General features: G+C 41.2%; 2 protein-coding genes across 3 annotated transcripts in view; one reads left to right on the forward strand and one right to left on the reverse strand.

Moving 5' to 3' along the window:
• The window catches only part of WWC2 (WW and C2 domain containing 2), a 94,463-nt gene extending 91,882 nt beyond the window's left edge, over positions 1 to 2,581 (reverse strand). Inside the window, exon 1 of the mRNA XM_058024472.1 lies at positions 2,451 to 2,581. Coding sequence (XP_057880455.1) covers positions 2,451 to 2,581 — 131 coding nt within the window. The remainder of the gene's footprint in view (positions 1 to 2,450) is intronic.
• The window catches only part of DCTD (dCMP deaminase), a 59,105-nt gene continuing 45,775 nt past the window's right edge, over positions 2,524 to 15,853 (forward strand). The window contains exons 1-2 of one of the 2 annotated variants that reach the window (XM_058024470.1): positions 2,524 to 2,544; positions 3,674 to 3,718. The gene's annotated coding sequence lies outside the window, so the exon portion shown is untranslated. Of the gene's footprint in view, positions 2,545 to 3,673; positions 3,719 to 7,860; positions 7,898 to 13,194; positions 13,331 to 15,853 lie in introns of those variants that run through there. The other variant, XM_058024471.1, reaches the window with a different exon arrangement.

The following is a 15,853-nucleotide window of genomic DNA, read 5'->3' on the forward strand; positions in this document are numbered from 1 at the left end:
GGCAATTTACAAACATATGGCTAATGTCTCACAGCACTAGTCTTCAGTATTTGTATCTTCTAAATCAAAGAGGATAAAAATTATTTTAGAACATCAAGCACAACTTTTCCATGTAATCGTCCAGGGAATGCAGTGTAACATCAGCAGAAGGAATATTATCAGTAAAAACTTATCTATTTTACACTTGCCTTACCAATGAAACATTTTGGAAGACCGTGTACTATAATATTCCACAGGTACACCATGAAAACTTTAGGATCTCTATGAGAGAAAATAGTTGGGGGAAAAAAAGTCCTAAAGTATCACCAGACAAGGCAACATGTTTTCAGTCATTCTTTATAACCTATTACCTTCATTCTGACAATTCATTATGAGTTTTAGAAACAACATTAATCCAGTTTTTATTGTATTGACAAACTTGGAAAACCACTTTTCAACTTTTCTGACAGCAAGCCCACATAATGTCCTGTGTGGTTTCCAAATGTATAGTCTCTGAATACATGGAAGATAAAACTGAGTCTAAAGCAAAATCACCACAAGACTTTCACCAATTTCTTATTAGTTTTTCCAAAACAGGTCACCAATATAAATACAAACTGCAAACAAAGATACTGTAAATACAAATACCGCAACTTGCACATCAAATGGGTTTGTCAGTCTCTCTTCTGTGCAAGCAATTCAGCTTCACAGTTGAGCCATGTACACTAAAGCATGGATTCTCTTAAGTACCTAGGGCAAAATCCCTTTTTGTTTGTTTTGCATGACTGACGCAGGTTAACAATTATTTCAAACACTACTCCTCTGAAAAGGTCTTTATAATCTGTAATGAGAACTAGGGGAGAATGGTCTCAGGACTTGGCTTCCCTTTCACCTGTAAAGCATTAATGAAACAATATTTATCCTATCCCTATAGGATGGCAAACACACAAGTGTTATGTCTACTCTGTTAATGAGAGTGAAGACTCAAATTTTACCATCAAATATGAATAGTCTTGAACTTTTCAGGACCACAGAATGTATTAAATTAAATTAGTAGTACACGCATTGAGGCAGTATTAGAACAAGTACATTCCATATCACATTTTGCTTTGCCTCAATCATACCATCTTTTACTCCGCTTTGAAAACACACATTTAAGGTCTAAAACTGAACAAAACTTCATCTCCTCTATTTCCAGAGACAGTAAAGACAGAAATTTTATACTGCCTGCATTAAAAAAAACCACTCAGGAATGCCAGGTGTAATAAATAACATTGTCCTGTATACCTTATCACCTCATAATATTTACAAGGTAATTAACATGTTGTGAAGTATAGAGGAATTTAAGCATGAAGTTCGCCACTACTGGAATTTGCTGTTAGAGCAAGTAAGACTGATCAGCAGGCCTTACACAGCACATGATGCTCGTCAAAACTTCCCTCTGCAACTTGCAGCCAGCAAGCTTGGCCACAACCACCTTATCCAAGTTCACCTGAGAAACATAAACCAAGGCCTTCATTTATAATTCAGTGCTGCTTGTTTCATAAGTTTATAATGTCTTTTAGAAGTCTGCTTGGTTTTGGTTTTTTAAATAATAAGACTGCACTGTTTCCAACTGCAACACCGTATTTCATAAAACGCACAAAGTTTTGGCTTTGGGGGGGGTCATTACTTTTCAGCAGCACTTGGGACAACAGACACGTTTTTGAAGTATCTCGTAACATTGAAAGATACCTGTGATGCAGCTACTACAAACAGTCATTGAAGCCGGCGCACAGAGCCAGCATCCGTGTCCAGCCGGCAGAGCTGTCCGGGCACTGCGGGCCGAGCAGCCTCGGCGCAGGGTAAATGCTTCACTCGCTGAAGCATTTCCACAGGAGTGTTACGGAGCTCAGCCCCGGGCGGGGCAGCACACACGGCGGGCTCCGGCCGGCGGGGGCCGAGCGGGTTTGGCTCGCCGAGGCCTAGCGAGCACACGAGGCCTCCGGCAGCCCCGGCAGCCCCGCACAGGGCTCCGGGCGGGCCGGGGCAGCGGGGGCACACGGCAGGGCCCCGCGCCCGGGATGCTCCGCCAGCCAGGAGGGGGGAGGCGGCCCCGCTCCGCAGCGCCCGGGGGAGAGCAGAGGGAGGGCGAGGAGCCAGCGCCTCCGCTCTGGGAGGGACTCGCAAACTTTGGTACCTGTCGGGAACTCCCCAAATGCCAGCAACCCCCGGCCGCTCCCAGAGGAACTCCACAGGCTTCTCCCTCCCCGCCCCAACACCAACTCACGCCACAGGCTTAGAAACAAGCCCGTAGCCGTGCCTGTGGGCAGGAGGGCACGGTGTGCCCGGCTGCAAGCAGGGACTCTCTTGTCCCCCGCTCCTCGTCCCTAGAGGGGACCCTCCGGCGCGCCCCCCGCCCGTCCCTCCCGGCGGGGCCGCTCCGAGCCCACCGCCCGCCCGGGCCTCGCCGCTCCCTGCCCGCGCTCCACCTGTCCCGTGGGTCGATCCAGCTGGTCTGCTTGGTGTTGTGGTCGATGTAGAAGACTTTGCCGTCGTAATCCCTCGCCTCCTCCCAGCCATCGGGTAAGGGAAGCTGCCCATTCCCCGCTTTCCTAGGCATGGTCGATCGGCGGGGGTAGCTGCTCCATAGGGACAGAAAGAAAGACGGGAAGCGGGAAAAGCCCCGGGCTGGGGAAGGGGCCGGGAGCAGGGGCTCGCGGGAGCCCAGGGAAGCCCTCTGCCGGGTCTCAGTCCACCATGCCCGGCTGCCGCCTCGCCCCGCCGCGGTGGCGGGTCAGGGCTGCCGGCGGAGCCCAGCTGCCGTCTGGGCGCGGGGAGCCCGGCTGAGCCCCGGGCGGCCGCGGCCGTCGCTCATTAGCATGAGATTAGCATCCATCTCATCTGCATGCACATTCCTCCCGCCGCATTCCTCAGGGTTAACCCTGGCCGCGCTGCCCGCCGGGCTGGGCCGGGCAGGCCCCGGCCGCGGATCCGGCCGGCGGGGCAGCGCGTAGGGCCGGCCGGCGGGCAGGAGCGGGGCAAAGGCTGCGAGAGGGGCCCGCCTGCTTCCATCGAGCTGTGCCCGGGGGCTCGGCGGGCGTGGGGGCGGGAGACGGCCCCCCGCGGGGCACGGGCGGTGCCGGGCGCTCCGGCCGCGTCCCCGCAGCCTGGCGGGCCGGGAGCCCCGCGGGGACAGCAGCGCCCGGCGTGACGGACACCGGCGCGCCCCGGTCTTTGTCTGCGAGCTTGTGCGGCCCTGCACCGGGCGGCGCAGGAGACGCTGTCGCGGGGCATGTCCTGGCCCTCGGCAGCTTTGCCGCTGCCTCTCTCCATGCCCTGCGTCGGGGCGGTGTCGGGTTCCCTCTGCCCTGTTCAGGTCCCGCCAGCTTCCCTTCACATCCTTGTGAACTCTCGCTAAAGTCCAGTAGGGTTCAAGGGTTCCTAAAAAGGACCTTGTTATTTAAAATACTTGAGTTCTAAATTTAAATACAAATGGGAACCCCTCTTTAACCATGCAAGTACCTAAACTTAGCGTCTTTAGCTTTGTTTTTGTGTGTTTGTTGGTTTGGGGTTTTTTAACAGAATCATCAGTGAAGAATACGTACGCCATGGGTGCCCCGGACTGTTGTGGCCTGAAAAGCAAGCAGCTAAATCGCATTAAGTATAGACACCAGGTGTGAGTTACTGAGTGTTTATCTCTCATTTGCCACAGGAGAAGAGTACCCCAGGCTGGTTACCATGGTTCAGCTGATAGAAGGTAACTTAATGAGCTCTATTAATTTGCATGTGTATCTGATTCCCAAGATCTGGCACCAGAAGTAGAGCATCAATGGGGGAATGTGACTCTTTAGTTTAGCAGCTAGAACTCCTAGGTAACTCAAGTCCCTGTTTCCTAGAATGTTTTATTTCTTTTCATTTAAAGTTACCGGTTTTAAGTGACAAGATTTTCCTGGGATAGGAAGTCTCAAACCCAGAGCTGGTTTTGTGGTGTTTTTTTTTTGTTTGTTTGGGGCTTTTTGTTTGGGTTTTTTTGTTTTGTTTTGTTGTTGGGGATTATTTTGGTTTTAGGGGCGTTTTGTTTTGTTTTTGGGTTTTTTTAATGTCTGTTTATCTTCTCCATTATAGCTTTCTAGTACTCAGGTATATAAATTATTCTTCTAGGGCAATTTACACTTATGAAGTACTGGACTTGTTCTGTGCATAAAAAGTTTTTGGATTCCACTTCAGAGGCCACATATCTGATAAGCATTGAAGTAACTCATTTACAGCTATCGAAGTCCTACTGTTGGGTCTGCTGCTAAATAGAAAAATGTACCAGCAAGATATTATTTTAATTTAGCTAATTGCCTGTCTGGTACAGATAAGATCTGCATTTTATTATTTTATTCTGCAATCTTGTCTCCAAATGACCCATATGCCTCCCTCCTCCAGACTTTTTTGAAGATTTTGATGTCTAAGGTAATGTGCAGTGAAACTGTACATTAACTGTACTTCATATATGAAATAAGGTCCTGGTAGTAAACAGTGGAGAAAAACTGATCTGTGCTAACTTCTGGATATCCATAAGAGTTGAGCTGCTTAGGAAATGCAGCAGGATCATTGGCTGTTAAAGAGACAGATGCATTTCTTTTCATTGACAGTATTGTTTCAATGAGCTTTTTGATTTTTGAGGGCCAGTTTTCTTGTCCATCAGTAAAAACATTTACCAAGCATTTAGTTTGTGTCCTTTTAAACATACTCAATTTTATAATTTGCTTATAAGTGTTGCCCTATAGTGAGAAGTTACATGTGGCAGTTGTGGGACAGGATAAACTGAATTTCCTTTTCTGTTTTAATCTGCGTTATCAATAAGACACTTCAATATGTAAGTTGATAAAAATCTATGGAGGATATACATTTTTTTCTGAAACCAACTGCCAGTTACTGATCTTTGGCATTTCCCAGGAACTTTTATAACAATATAGCCTTTTTCATCTTTAAAAAGCAGGCCCGTTATATAGCAGCACTCCGGTACTCCTAGTTCCTAAATAATTCACACAGAAGAAAGAATAAAATTAGAAAATCTGTTATACCAAGACAAAACTGGAACATCATTTGTGTCAATACTTCCTCAGCAGGCAGTCATGGCACCTGAGGGAATATTCAGCTCCTACTCTCTGTCACCACCAAGGCAGGTGGACACACATCTTTGATTTTTGCTCAGATGAGATCCACATGGGTGTGGATCTGAGTTATAACCATCTTTACCAATTTAATACTTCTCATAAGACATCAAGATTTTAATTCTCCTAAATAAATGGAAATTGTAGTTCTTAGATTTTGGAAGTGAACACACTGAAGTCATTGCATAGTTGTCTAATTTTTAAATACATGCTTGTGTGTCTGTATACAGATGTGCTTACGCTGAAGTATAAACTGCTGCGTGGTGTTAGGCTCACCCCTTCCTCCCTCTATTTTCCATTGTTTGAGTACTTCATTGTGTTTCCCTCCATTGTTAGAGTCTACAGTCCAGAATGCTGGTTTAGGGCTACTTAGGCATGACAGTGCTTGACATCAGATGGACAAAAAGTAGGTGTTGTTTGTGTAAACAGACCTTTAATATTGCCAGTGAGAACATATGGCTTTTTGAAGGTGTTTTTTCAAGTGTACCTCCTGCATTTCAACTGATAACCTGCCTAGCATGTTGTGCTGACATTGTCAGCTGACAGCATACCACAGATTGTTTGGCTTAATTACATAAGACAGCATAGTTCAAAAGATGTAAGCATGCTTTATTCAAAACACAGAAGGGCTCATATGAATGAGGTGTCCAAAAGCACAAAACAATCTAGCTATGGCATGATTTAAGTATCAGAAAATATGATGGATAACAAGAGGAAATCAATGTGAAAGAGCTAATAACTCCTGTATTTTGCTTTGCATATGCATGTTTAAATGGCCTGAAGAAATTCCCATGGTAAGTAGTGCATAGTTAAGGAATGGAGCTAAAGGGAATTAGAATCATAACTAGAAGAAAAAATGTTTTGTGTTGACTAGAAGAAAAAAAGGCTTTGTGAAAATTCAGAATACAAGTATGGAAATGTATCCAAAGAAAGTCTTCAAAGGCCTGTACTTGTATCCTGTCACATAACAAGAAACATACCCACTCCAGTCATTGCTAATGTAGTTAATGTCCTGATACTCCCTGCTTGCTGCTTCTTTCATAATAAGGCTGTCCCTGGAACTGACTGTGATCAAATAAACCTGTGTTTGTACCTTGTCCTTCCCTAATAGGAGACTCCCCTAATTTGATGATCCACTGGAGTGTGATCCCTGGTGAAATGTACAGCTGTTACAGCTCTGACTTCGACTATCCACAAATGGCTCTGAAGCAGGAGCTGCAGCAGATTCCCTGAAAATTTCCATAGCTCAGCTTTCACTGCTTGCACACAGATTTTGAGTATAGAATGAATTGTGAAGTATGGCAACAGAATTAATTTCTAGAAGCATCTGACAAAAATATTTAAATATATATATTGGTTACTTTGCGGGTTTTTTTGAACAATTAAACCACCAAATATGTTCCATGAGTCTGACTTCTGTCACATGTAGCAACTGTAGAACTCTAAAAAGTGATCCATATTTTCAGCATTATAAATATTTATTTAATAATGGTAAATTTTTTCTGACAGCTGTGGTTTCAAAGAAGAAAGTACACACCAAAAATTCTCTCATATACAGTGAGATTTTTACTTTTTAGAAGTGTTTAAAAAGTTCTGCAAAGAAAAACTGTGTACATGCATGAGGGAGGAAAGGAGGAGGAGTGCTGCTTTTACTGTTGTCAGGTTCTGATGCATGTATACATCTGACAGTAAAAGATCTCTGAATAATACTGTTTCTGGTTGAATTTATGATGAAGCTCTGCAGAATCGATGGAGCCAGATAATGTTTATGCTTATCCAGCTTTTCTTGTTATTCCAAAGCCTGCTCTATCCACTTACATCCATTTGAACAGCTTGCTGCTTAGACAGTTCTACAGAGATTTCCCAGCGTATCAGTGAAAAAAGACTATGCCAGGTTCTGCTTCAAATTAATATACTAGCCCTTTTCTTCCCAGAATTTTGGCCTTTTTTTTTTTTTTTTAATCTTTTTTTTTTGCTTTCAGGCATGCACAGGAGAAAATACTGAGCAATCACATGTTTTCAGTCATAATATGAATCTGAAAGTAAGCACAGAGAATGATTTTAAATTTGTGTTAGTCTGATTAAAAGTTTAGAGTAGAAAATTAGAAGTTTAGAATGGAAATGATACGAGCTTTGCCTCAAAGTTAGCTGTGGAAATGTGAGCAACGTTTTCATGGTAAAATCTTCTCAAACTCACCTCAAGCCACTCATGAAACTGATTTAACATTCCATTCTGTTAAGTCTGATTCATACTGCTGAAATTTTTGTGGACAAAGAGAAAAGAAGATGGAGAATTTTGGTTGTTCCAAAATCCCTGGAACTGATGAGGTTCAAATTATTGTCTGATGCATATTCCCAAAAGATTCTTGATGCAGTTTTGGTATTAAACCTCCCATAGTAACAGTCTCACTGTATCTTTTGTGTATTTCTGATACTTGTACACACATTTAGGTTTCCTACATTTCGTCATGTCTGTGGAATTACTCTGTATATTCAGTGCTGCCTAATGGCTTTGGAAAACCACAAAGCATGTCTGGTTAGCCAGGAAGGGTCCCAAGAGCCTGGTCTTTCTTTTGGCCACATGTAAGAAAGAAGCTGGCCAGCAATAGAGGATTACTGCTGATTGGCATGAAGGAACTTCTCAGTAACAGCTCCTTTGGCAGTGAACAGCATTAATTTCTTGAAGTATTTAAGATGTTTTTTGAAGCAGTATGCAAGGGCACAGGTTTACAGAGCTAATGCTTTTAACAGTTCCTCTCTACTATTGCAAGGAGGTAAGTGTTCCCACCTCAGCCAGAGGAAAGCACTTAGTGTGCATTTTCTGTGTTGTATCTAAGGGGGGAAACAGATGAAACGTGAAATGTCATGTTTTAGCATCCTGAAGTACTTTTCTTCTCTGTGTTATCTGTGTACTTTCAGGAACACTGTGCAGTGAATGAAGTAGACTGGACTAATAGGGTATTTAACATGTGCATTACAAAATTAAAAATGATTCTCTGACTGATGGAGATGCTTAGGGAACCTTTCTTCTAACAAATGAAAGATTGTATTTTAAATGCAAAGAAGTATGGACTTGTGAAACTAATGTAAAAAAAGTGTTTCTTTTCCCCTTTACCCACTTTTCATCTCTTCTTCCCCTCAAAAATAGTTTCTTTGCATGAGTCTGAAGTATTTTGATGTCTGACCTAGCCAATAGAAAAGAACCTCAATCCTATCTTATTGCTAAGTGAGGCTAAAATCCATGCTGCAAAAATGAAATCAGTCTGTTCAAATTTATAACAAAAATGGAACTGATCCATCAATACCGTGATTTAGCACTTCTAGACTGCTAGAGATGTTGCTGATTTGTATGAATCATTCTGTGGCAATTTTCATTCTAATCTAGTTATCCAAAACCCAGAATCCGAATGTTTGCACTTTTTGGAGGATTGAAACAATTTGAAGAACACAGCGTGATATTATTATGTCCACTTTTCAGTGAGCATCAAAAAAAGAATTGTGTTAAGTGATATGATGGAGTAAAAAATACCCATATGAAATAGAGTAGGTATTAGAATATTGGGTGCTTTCAGCTCCTGAACTGAATCTATTGAACTAAATTATGTCAATTTTATGATTTCAGTATGTGATCTCAGAAATGCTTGGGATAAGCTTTATTATCACAAGGAAAACATTATAATTCATACAAAACCCCTTTTTTTTGGTATCTTATTCCCAGGTAAAATATGTATAAAAGTTAGCTGCACTTGTGTTTTCATAAGTGAAACACTAATAAAGAAACAGCTTCCAACACCATAAAAAGCTAACACTGAGCAAAAATTAAAAAGATATTTTGAATCTAGTCAAAGTCTGCAAAATTTAAGCATTAAAAAATGCATAATCCTTGGGCTATGAAATGTCAGAGCTGTTGCTGATTACCAGCTTTTCTGTAAAGCAAAAGGATATATAGTTGATGCTTATACCAAAGGAATCACCGGGATGATGGAGGTTGGATGGGTGTCATCTGGAGGTCATCCTGTTCAATCTGATTACACAGGGCCCCCTAGAGACAATTGCCCAGAATGGTATCCAGGCACCCTTTTTAGTATCTCCAAAGATGGAGATTCCCCAGCCTCTCAGGTCAACCTGCTCCACTGCTTGGTCATGCTCACAGGAAAAAGGGGTTTCATGATGGTCAGAGGGAAACTCCTTGTCTCAGTTTGTGACCATTGCCTCTGATCCTGTCACTGAGCACCACTGAAAAGAGCCTGGCTCCATCTTTGCATCCTCTCTTGAGGCATTTCTATACATTCATGAGATACAACTGAGCCTTTTCTTCACCAGGCTCAAGATTCCTCCTCGCTCAGTCTTTTCTCATGTGCGAGGTACTCCAGTTCCTTAATCATCCTTGTGTGGTGCTTTGCTGGACTCTTGCACAGGACAGCCCATCATGGTACACAGCATGCCAGATGTGGCCAGTGCTGGGTAGAGCACAAGAGTCATCTTCCTTGGTCACCTTGTATCACCAAGGATCACTTTGGCATGGAGTGTGTACTGGTGCATGGGGTCCTCAAGTACAGGACCTTTGTCGCAGACATTTTTTCACAGAAATCCTTTCTTTCAGATTTCTGTGTCTTCTGGAGGGCAGAGGCCTCAGAAGAGAATGTAAACAATTGTTATCAGCTGCTGTGGAATGCAATGGGATGCACCTTGATTGGCTCATTTTCTATGTTTATAATTAAGGGCCAATCACCAGTGCAAGCTAGGGGACTGAGTCCCTGGACACAGCTTTGTTTTAGATTCTTTCTTTCTATTCTTGACTCTAGCAAGCATCTAGCTAGCAGCTCTGCAACCTCTCTCTTTATTCTATTTAGTATAGTTATAATGTATTATATATTATATATCAATAAATCCAGCCTTCTGATCAAGAAACAAGATTCACCGTCTCTCTCTCACCCTCAACGACCCACTCAGGACGCAGTAATAGACCTTGCTTCTTTTTTTGTTTTGCTGAACTTCATGATATTCCTGTTTGCTCATTTCTCCACATCTTTAAGGGGTTTAAAGATTTTCAAGACTGCCTTTTAAATCAAACATACCAAACCAAAGAATCTACTGAACTGCAAACTGGCTTCTTGAACTGTAGGCCAGAGGTGCCTGGCAAGCCAGCGCGTGGATGTTTGGAATGAGTGGTGCTTTGCTTTTAGTCTCTCTAGACAATCAGAACAAGTGATAAACTGTCTCAGGATTGTGGTCTCTGCAGCTGTCAGTGGTGCTGTGGACATCATCACTCGTAAAAGACCTTGGTTCTTTTACAGAAGCATTAATACATGACTGTACAACTCAATATGCCATGTTCAGTAATTGAAACAAATTGAAGTGTGAGTGTGTTAGTATAAAGAAGAAAAATGGTGTTTTCAAATACTGATACAGAAATTCTCTGATCACTTAACATGGACACATTTTTTCCCCAACATAATTGGGAAAGAAGAGCAATACTCTTATGCAGCAGCGTGCTTTCTGCTCCAGGAATACAGAAACAGTAAGTTTGGGCTTTCTTTTAGATTGCATAATTAGGTCTTCCATCCCAAGGAAATAAAGTGGAGCATATCTTCAAAATGCAGAACGAGGTACAACTTCCATCTAGTTTCACCCCCTCTACTTAAACCAGGATTCATGGTGATTTTGATCTATCACTGATGGTCACTGTGCCCCCAGTATGTACTGTCATACGTATACCAAGCTTCTGCTCCCTTCTCTGGAGACCCCCACACCCCCACTTCTTGGAAGAGCCTTGTACGTGGCTGTAGTCCCTCTCTCCCTGTTGCTGTCACAGGCGGCAAAGGACCATGCTGCCAACAGTGACATCTGCTGTTCGAGTCAGTGCCTGGGGCTGGCATTTAAGCCATTCCACTCAGCCAGAAAAACAGAGTCCAAGTCAAACCAGGAGTTCTTAGCCTGGGTTCTGCTCGGGAAGGGCGCTGAGTGGAGGGCAATATGCTGCACATCCTGCAGTGGCCTCAGAACAGCACCAATAGCCCCTCTAGAGCTGGAAGAAGACTCGGTGGTTCCATGGATTTCAAGAAGCATTTGGACAACACTCCCAGATGCATAAGGTGACTCTTGGGGTTGTCCTGTGCGGGGCCAGCAGCTGGAGTCAATGATCCTTGTGAGTACTTTCCAACTCAGCTTATTCTATGATTCTAAGGAGCAGCAACTGGAGGTTGAGGGCTGTAGACACCCTTCCCTTTGGTGTGCCTTCTACCCTGTTTTCAGGGAAGGAGCTGTTCTCAAGCTACCTGTGACATTGCTAATCACAGGTGCCAAGATGCTGTTAAGAGAAAACAAAGATCTGTCCAATGAAAACCAGATTTTAAAAATTTTAGATGGTTTTCATAGATCATGGGCAATCTAACACAAGATTGTTTTGTTTTATTTTGGGTAGAAGAGGCAAGGAAATACCCTGAGGCAAGGAAGGAGAAGATAATGTGTTGTTTATGAAAAGAGATTTTCTTGAATGAAGTAAATCCTTAAATCATGTTTCAGAAAACAAAAGATAGAATAAAAATCTCAAAAGCACATATATGCACATTTTGTGTCCATAATACCACATGAAAGAGTAATGCTTTTATATATTTATCTTTAGGACCTCTTTTTTGATGTATCAGCATAAATAAAGAAAAACTGAAAATAGATAAAACTTTCCCACTGTAGTGAACTTGCAGTGATGTTCCTGCCTGTAATCCTATAAGGCAAGAAAGAAAGGATAATGATACACTGCCCTTTAATGTAGCAGAGTTTACAGTAACACATTCACAGTATTCCACATCTGTGCAATATACTTCTCTAGCAGTCTCATTTTAATAATATATTCTAATCCATTAAACTCACTCTGGTGAGCTTGCAGTGAACCATGACATTTCCAAATCAAAGTAAAATAAAAAAAAACAAACAGACTGAAGAGCTAAAATTCTTTTTCATAACCTTTTACTTATTTACAGAGGATTCATATGTTTAAAGATACAAAACCATAATGACAGAATCATTATGAGGTTTTGTCATGTCATGTTTTTTTGAAACCATGTCAAACACTGAACTGAAGGACCTGCAGAAAACTAAGAAATAGCAAAAGTGAATAAAACCAAAGCCAAGCTATGATGGATGAAGGACAAAGGGTAATGAATCCATCAAAACTTTGTTTTGTCTGCTGCAGTACCTGACAGTTGATACTTCTGCAGCACCCAGCAAAGTCCTGCTAGTCCAGTGATCTCAGTTCTTAACCTGATCCCATATTCCTGATGGCATCCAGCCTGGGTGCAGCACAAACAGTGTCACTTCCAGGATATGACAGGGCATCTTCACCTCTGCAAAGCCTTGCTTTTCCTGGCCAACACTGGGATATAAACCACTTGGATTGTTATTTGGATGATTTCTGAAATCTGAGATTATCGCAATGTGTCGTTAGGCTATTATTATTTTTAATGAGTACCTCTATAAGCAAATTGTTCTGGGACAAGTCTTGAAAGCAGCCATGTAACCAGTAGGAGGAAAACTACATTGCTAAACCAAGCAAGGGTAATGGAATACCAAACCAAATAGGAGGGTTGCCTTCAAATAATTTCAAGAAACCCAAAGAGCTGAGTGTTAGTAACTGTTGAATTTTTAATTGAAACAAATCAAGCAGGGGATTTTTACATCCTAAAACCTCCATAGATTTAAATTTATATGTACCAGAATTAAGCAGAGCTATACCATTTCCATCACAGAATTCTTCACTCTTGTATTTTATCAAATGTGTTTAAATCTCATCCTGAAAAAGTGGAAATGAAAATTTCTATTTTGCAAGTGTACATAATATGATCAAATAATTTTTTTCATCTCTTCTTTGATAAGTTTTCCCTGTAAAGCCCACTTCCCAATCACTTAATAATTTTCATTTTCCTCTTCTCTCCACTCCAGATAAAGGAACTCTTTTCTCTTTGAAATGTCAGAAATAGAACTAACACCCCATCAGTAGTTGCACTAATACCAGATACAGAGATAGGAAGCATCTATCCCCCTCTGCAACAGTTTCCATTTTATTTTGCCATAGACTGGATTAATTCCTTCTGTTACACCACGTCATTGGGATGAGCTTGTGTCTGAAAATTGCTGCTGTGACTGAAGCTCCTCTTCTGAGACAGATTCCCAGGACAAAGGGCACCCTCCTCTACTGATAACCTGCACAAGTAACACAATTTCTTTTCCTATTGAATCCCTATTGTTTTCTTTTGACGTCATATTCCAAAGTTCAGCCCATTCCAGTGCCATCTCCCACTTTTCATAATTTATTGTCAGGTGGTATTTTATTTGCATCATTTATTAATATTTAATGTGCCTTTTGCCCAGCTACAAGACAGAAGTATTTCTTGGCCATGTCTGGTTTTGTTTTCTCTACATTATGTCTTATTATCTTGTTGTTATCCATGAATGGAACAAAATCTCTTGTGATACCACAATGTGAAAAACTAAACTACACAAAGTCAAAATACAGGACTCAAAGCAGGCCTCTGTTTTTGAGCTCTGATGCCATCACAATTATTCTGAGGAAGCTGACATACATTTTCAAGTTTTCCTAGCAAGGATTTGTATATACCTTTATTTTATTTGAAAGCATTTTGATTTAATTCAGGTAGTATTAAAAATATTTTTAAGAGATTCTTATTATTTTTTCACAAATTTTAGTATAATCTTAATACCATCCATTAATCTTAAAATCCATAAACTTTCTCTAGAATGGCCCTGCAATTTTCTGTGATATTTTAAAAATAAGGGCTAATAGTTATAGCAATAACAACAAAAATATCATCAAGACCTTACTTCAGCCCTACTGATCTTGCTTTATGTCACTGACAATTCATTTTACAATATGTGAAATGTGTAATTTTTGACTAACCACAAAATAATTTGAACTTTTTATTAGGTAGTCTAAAATTGTTTTGTAAAGATATAATAATTTTTGGTTTATAAAGTAAGTTTGCAGCCCAAGAAAACAGACTCAAAAAACCCTGGGCTTAGAGAAATTCAGTAATCTTAAGTTTGTTTTGCTGAGGGCCCCTTTAACATTTTGACAAATCTGGACAATTTTCATTTCCCATCTATTCCTAGATGGGCCTTCCTGTCCTCAGCCCTGAACCCTGCCTCCTTTCCAGAAAATTGCAGTCACCTTTCCTTCAGGGACAGCTTGACAAATTGAGGCAAGATAAAGATTTGGCATCCCTGCTCTGAGTCCCCATCTGCCTGGAAGAGCTATGGTAAGAGCACAGAAATGGACATAACCCTTTACTGCAGCATATCATTTTCTGGACATTTTTCTGCCATATGAAGTTGTGATTTATGGCTCAAATTAATGAACACACACTCCCACCTTCCCCAGGGGTTTTGGGGTGTTTTGGAGCCACAAGTCTGTGGCATTGGGAAGCTGCAGACCCTTGATTTCAGTAGGAGCAACACCTGGACCTCTCCTTCCTGCTGAGAGCACTGGGAACAGCAGGAGGATTTTTGTCTCCTGGACTGGAGAAACTGACCCCAGCAGCCAGGCTGCACTGCTTCACTGGATGGTCCTGGCTGGCTGCATCCTTATCCTCCCACAATCAGCAGAGCTCTAAGTAGGGAGGATTTTGTCACACTTCTTCTCTTTCAGCAAAACAGGCTAATAGGACTTTTATGGCTCAAGGTTTCTGATTTTCTACAGTCACAGGCAGACATTACAACAGGGAATAAGATTATTGTGATCTACTTTCAAATTTCTTTTCAAACCACTATTCCAGGTACTTGAGAAATACTGCTCACTATCTGATACTACTACTACTACTACTACTACTACTACTACTACTACTAATAATAATAATAATATCATCATCATCATCATCATCATCATCATTTGGAAGGCTCTAAAAGAAAGTATATGTCAAAAATGTAGGAAGGGGATGCATCAGAACCAGTTCTGTTAGTACATTAATTATTGCACTCAAATCAACACATTATTATTATTTTGCCCAAGTTTATATTATTACATCCAGAGGGGAAACAAGTGTCACAAGCAGGTGAGCAAAAGGTTTCTCCCAGCAGGATCAAACTGTGAAGAGCTAGAGATCTACAGTGTTTCCAAAGGTTTGAGGCACTTTCAAAATTCAGTCTTTCTAACTGCCTACACAGAAAAGTTTTCAAATCTGTTTGCATGCTTAAAATTTAATCTAAAAAGATTAGATTTTTTTTTTTGTGCTGTGATCACATGGGGATAACAGAACACATACATGCAAATACAGTACAGCATTTGGAAGTGCTGAGCCTTGTGAATCAGCAGAAGCTTGGAAACTTAGCAAAAGATGATTTTAAGTTAAATGGCAAAACTAATGGTAAGTATATAAACGTATAATTTGACAATACATTAGGTTTTGCTATTCTCTGCTAAGAATGATACCTTTAATCTCTTGCTGCATTCAAACATTTATTTGACAAGCATAAGTACAAATTTTTTCATAAATATTACAAAAATTGTGTCTTAAATAAAAATATTGTTGCCATGGGACAAAACTTTAGATGATATATGCAGAAGTTACAGTAGCATCCAGGAGTTCATATTTTGTAGCCATATACATTAGGGAAAACCTGTATTAACAGTTAGCATTTTTTTTTCCTCAGCAAAATGCGTTCAAAATATTTACTAATTAAAACCTTTATATCTTTTAGACAGCAAAAGTGCTTTTTCC

Source organism: Melospiza georgiana, chromosome 5 (genome assembly GCF_028018845.1).
Source record: "Melospiza georgiana isolate bMelGeo1 chromosome 5, bMelGeo1.pri, whole genome shotgun sequence".
Classification (NCBI taxonomy): domain Eukaryota; kingdom Metazoa; phylum Chordata; class Aves; order Passeriformes; family Passerellidae; genus Melospiza; species Melospiza georgiana.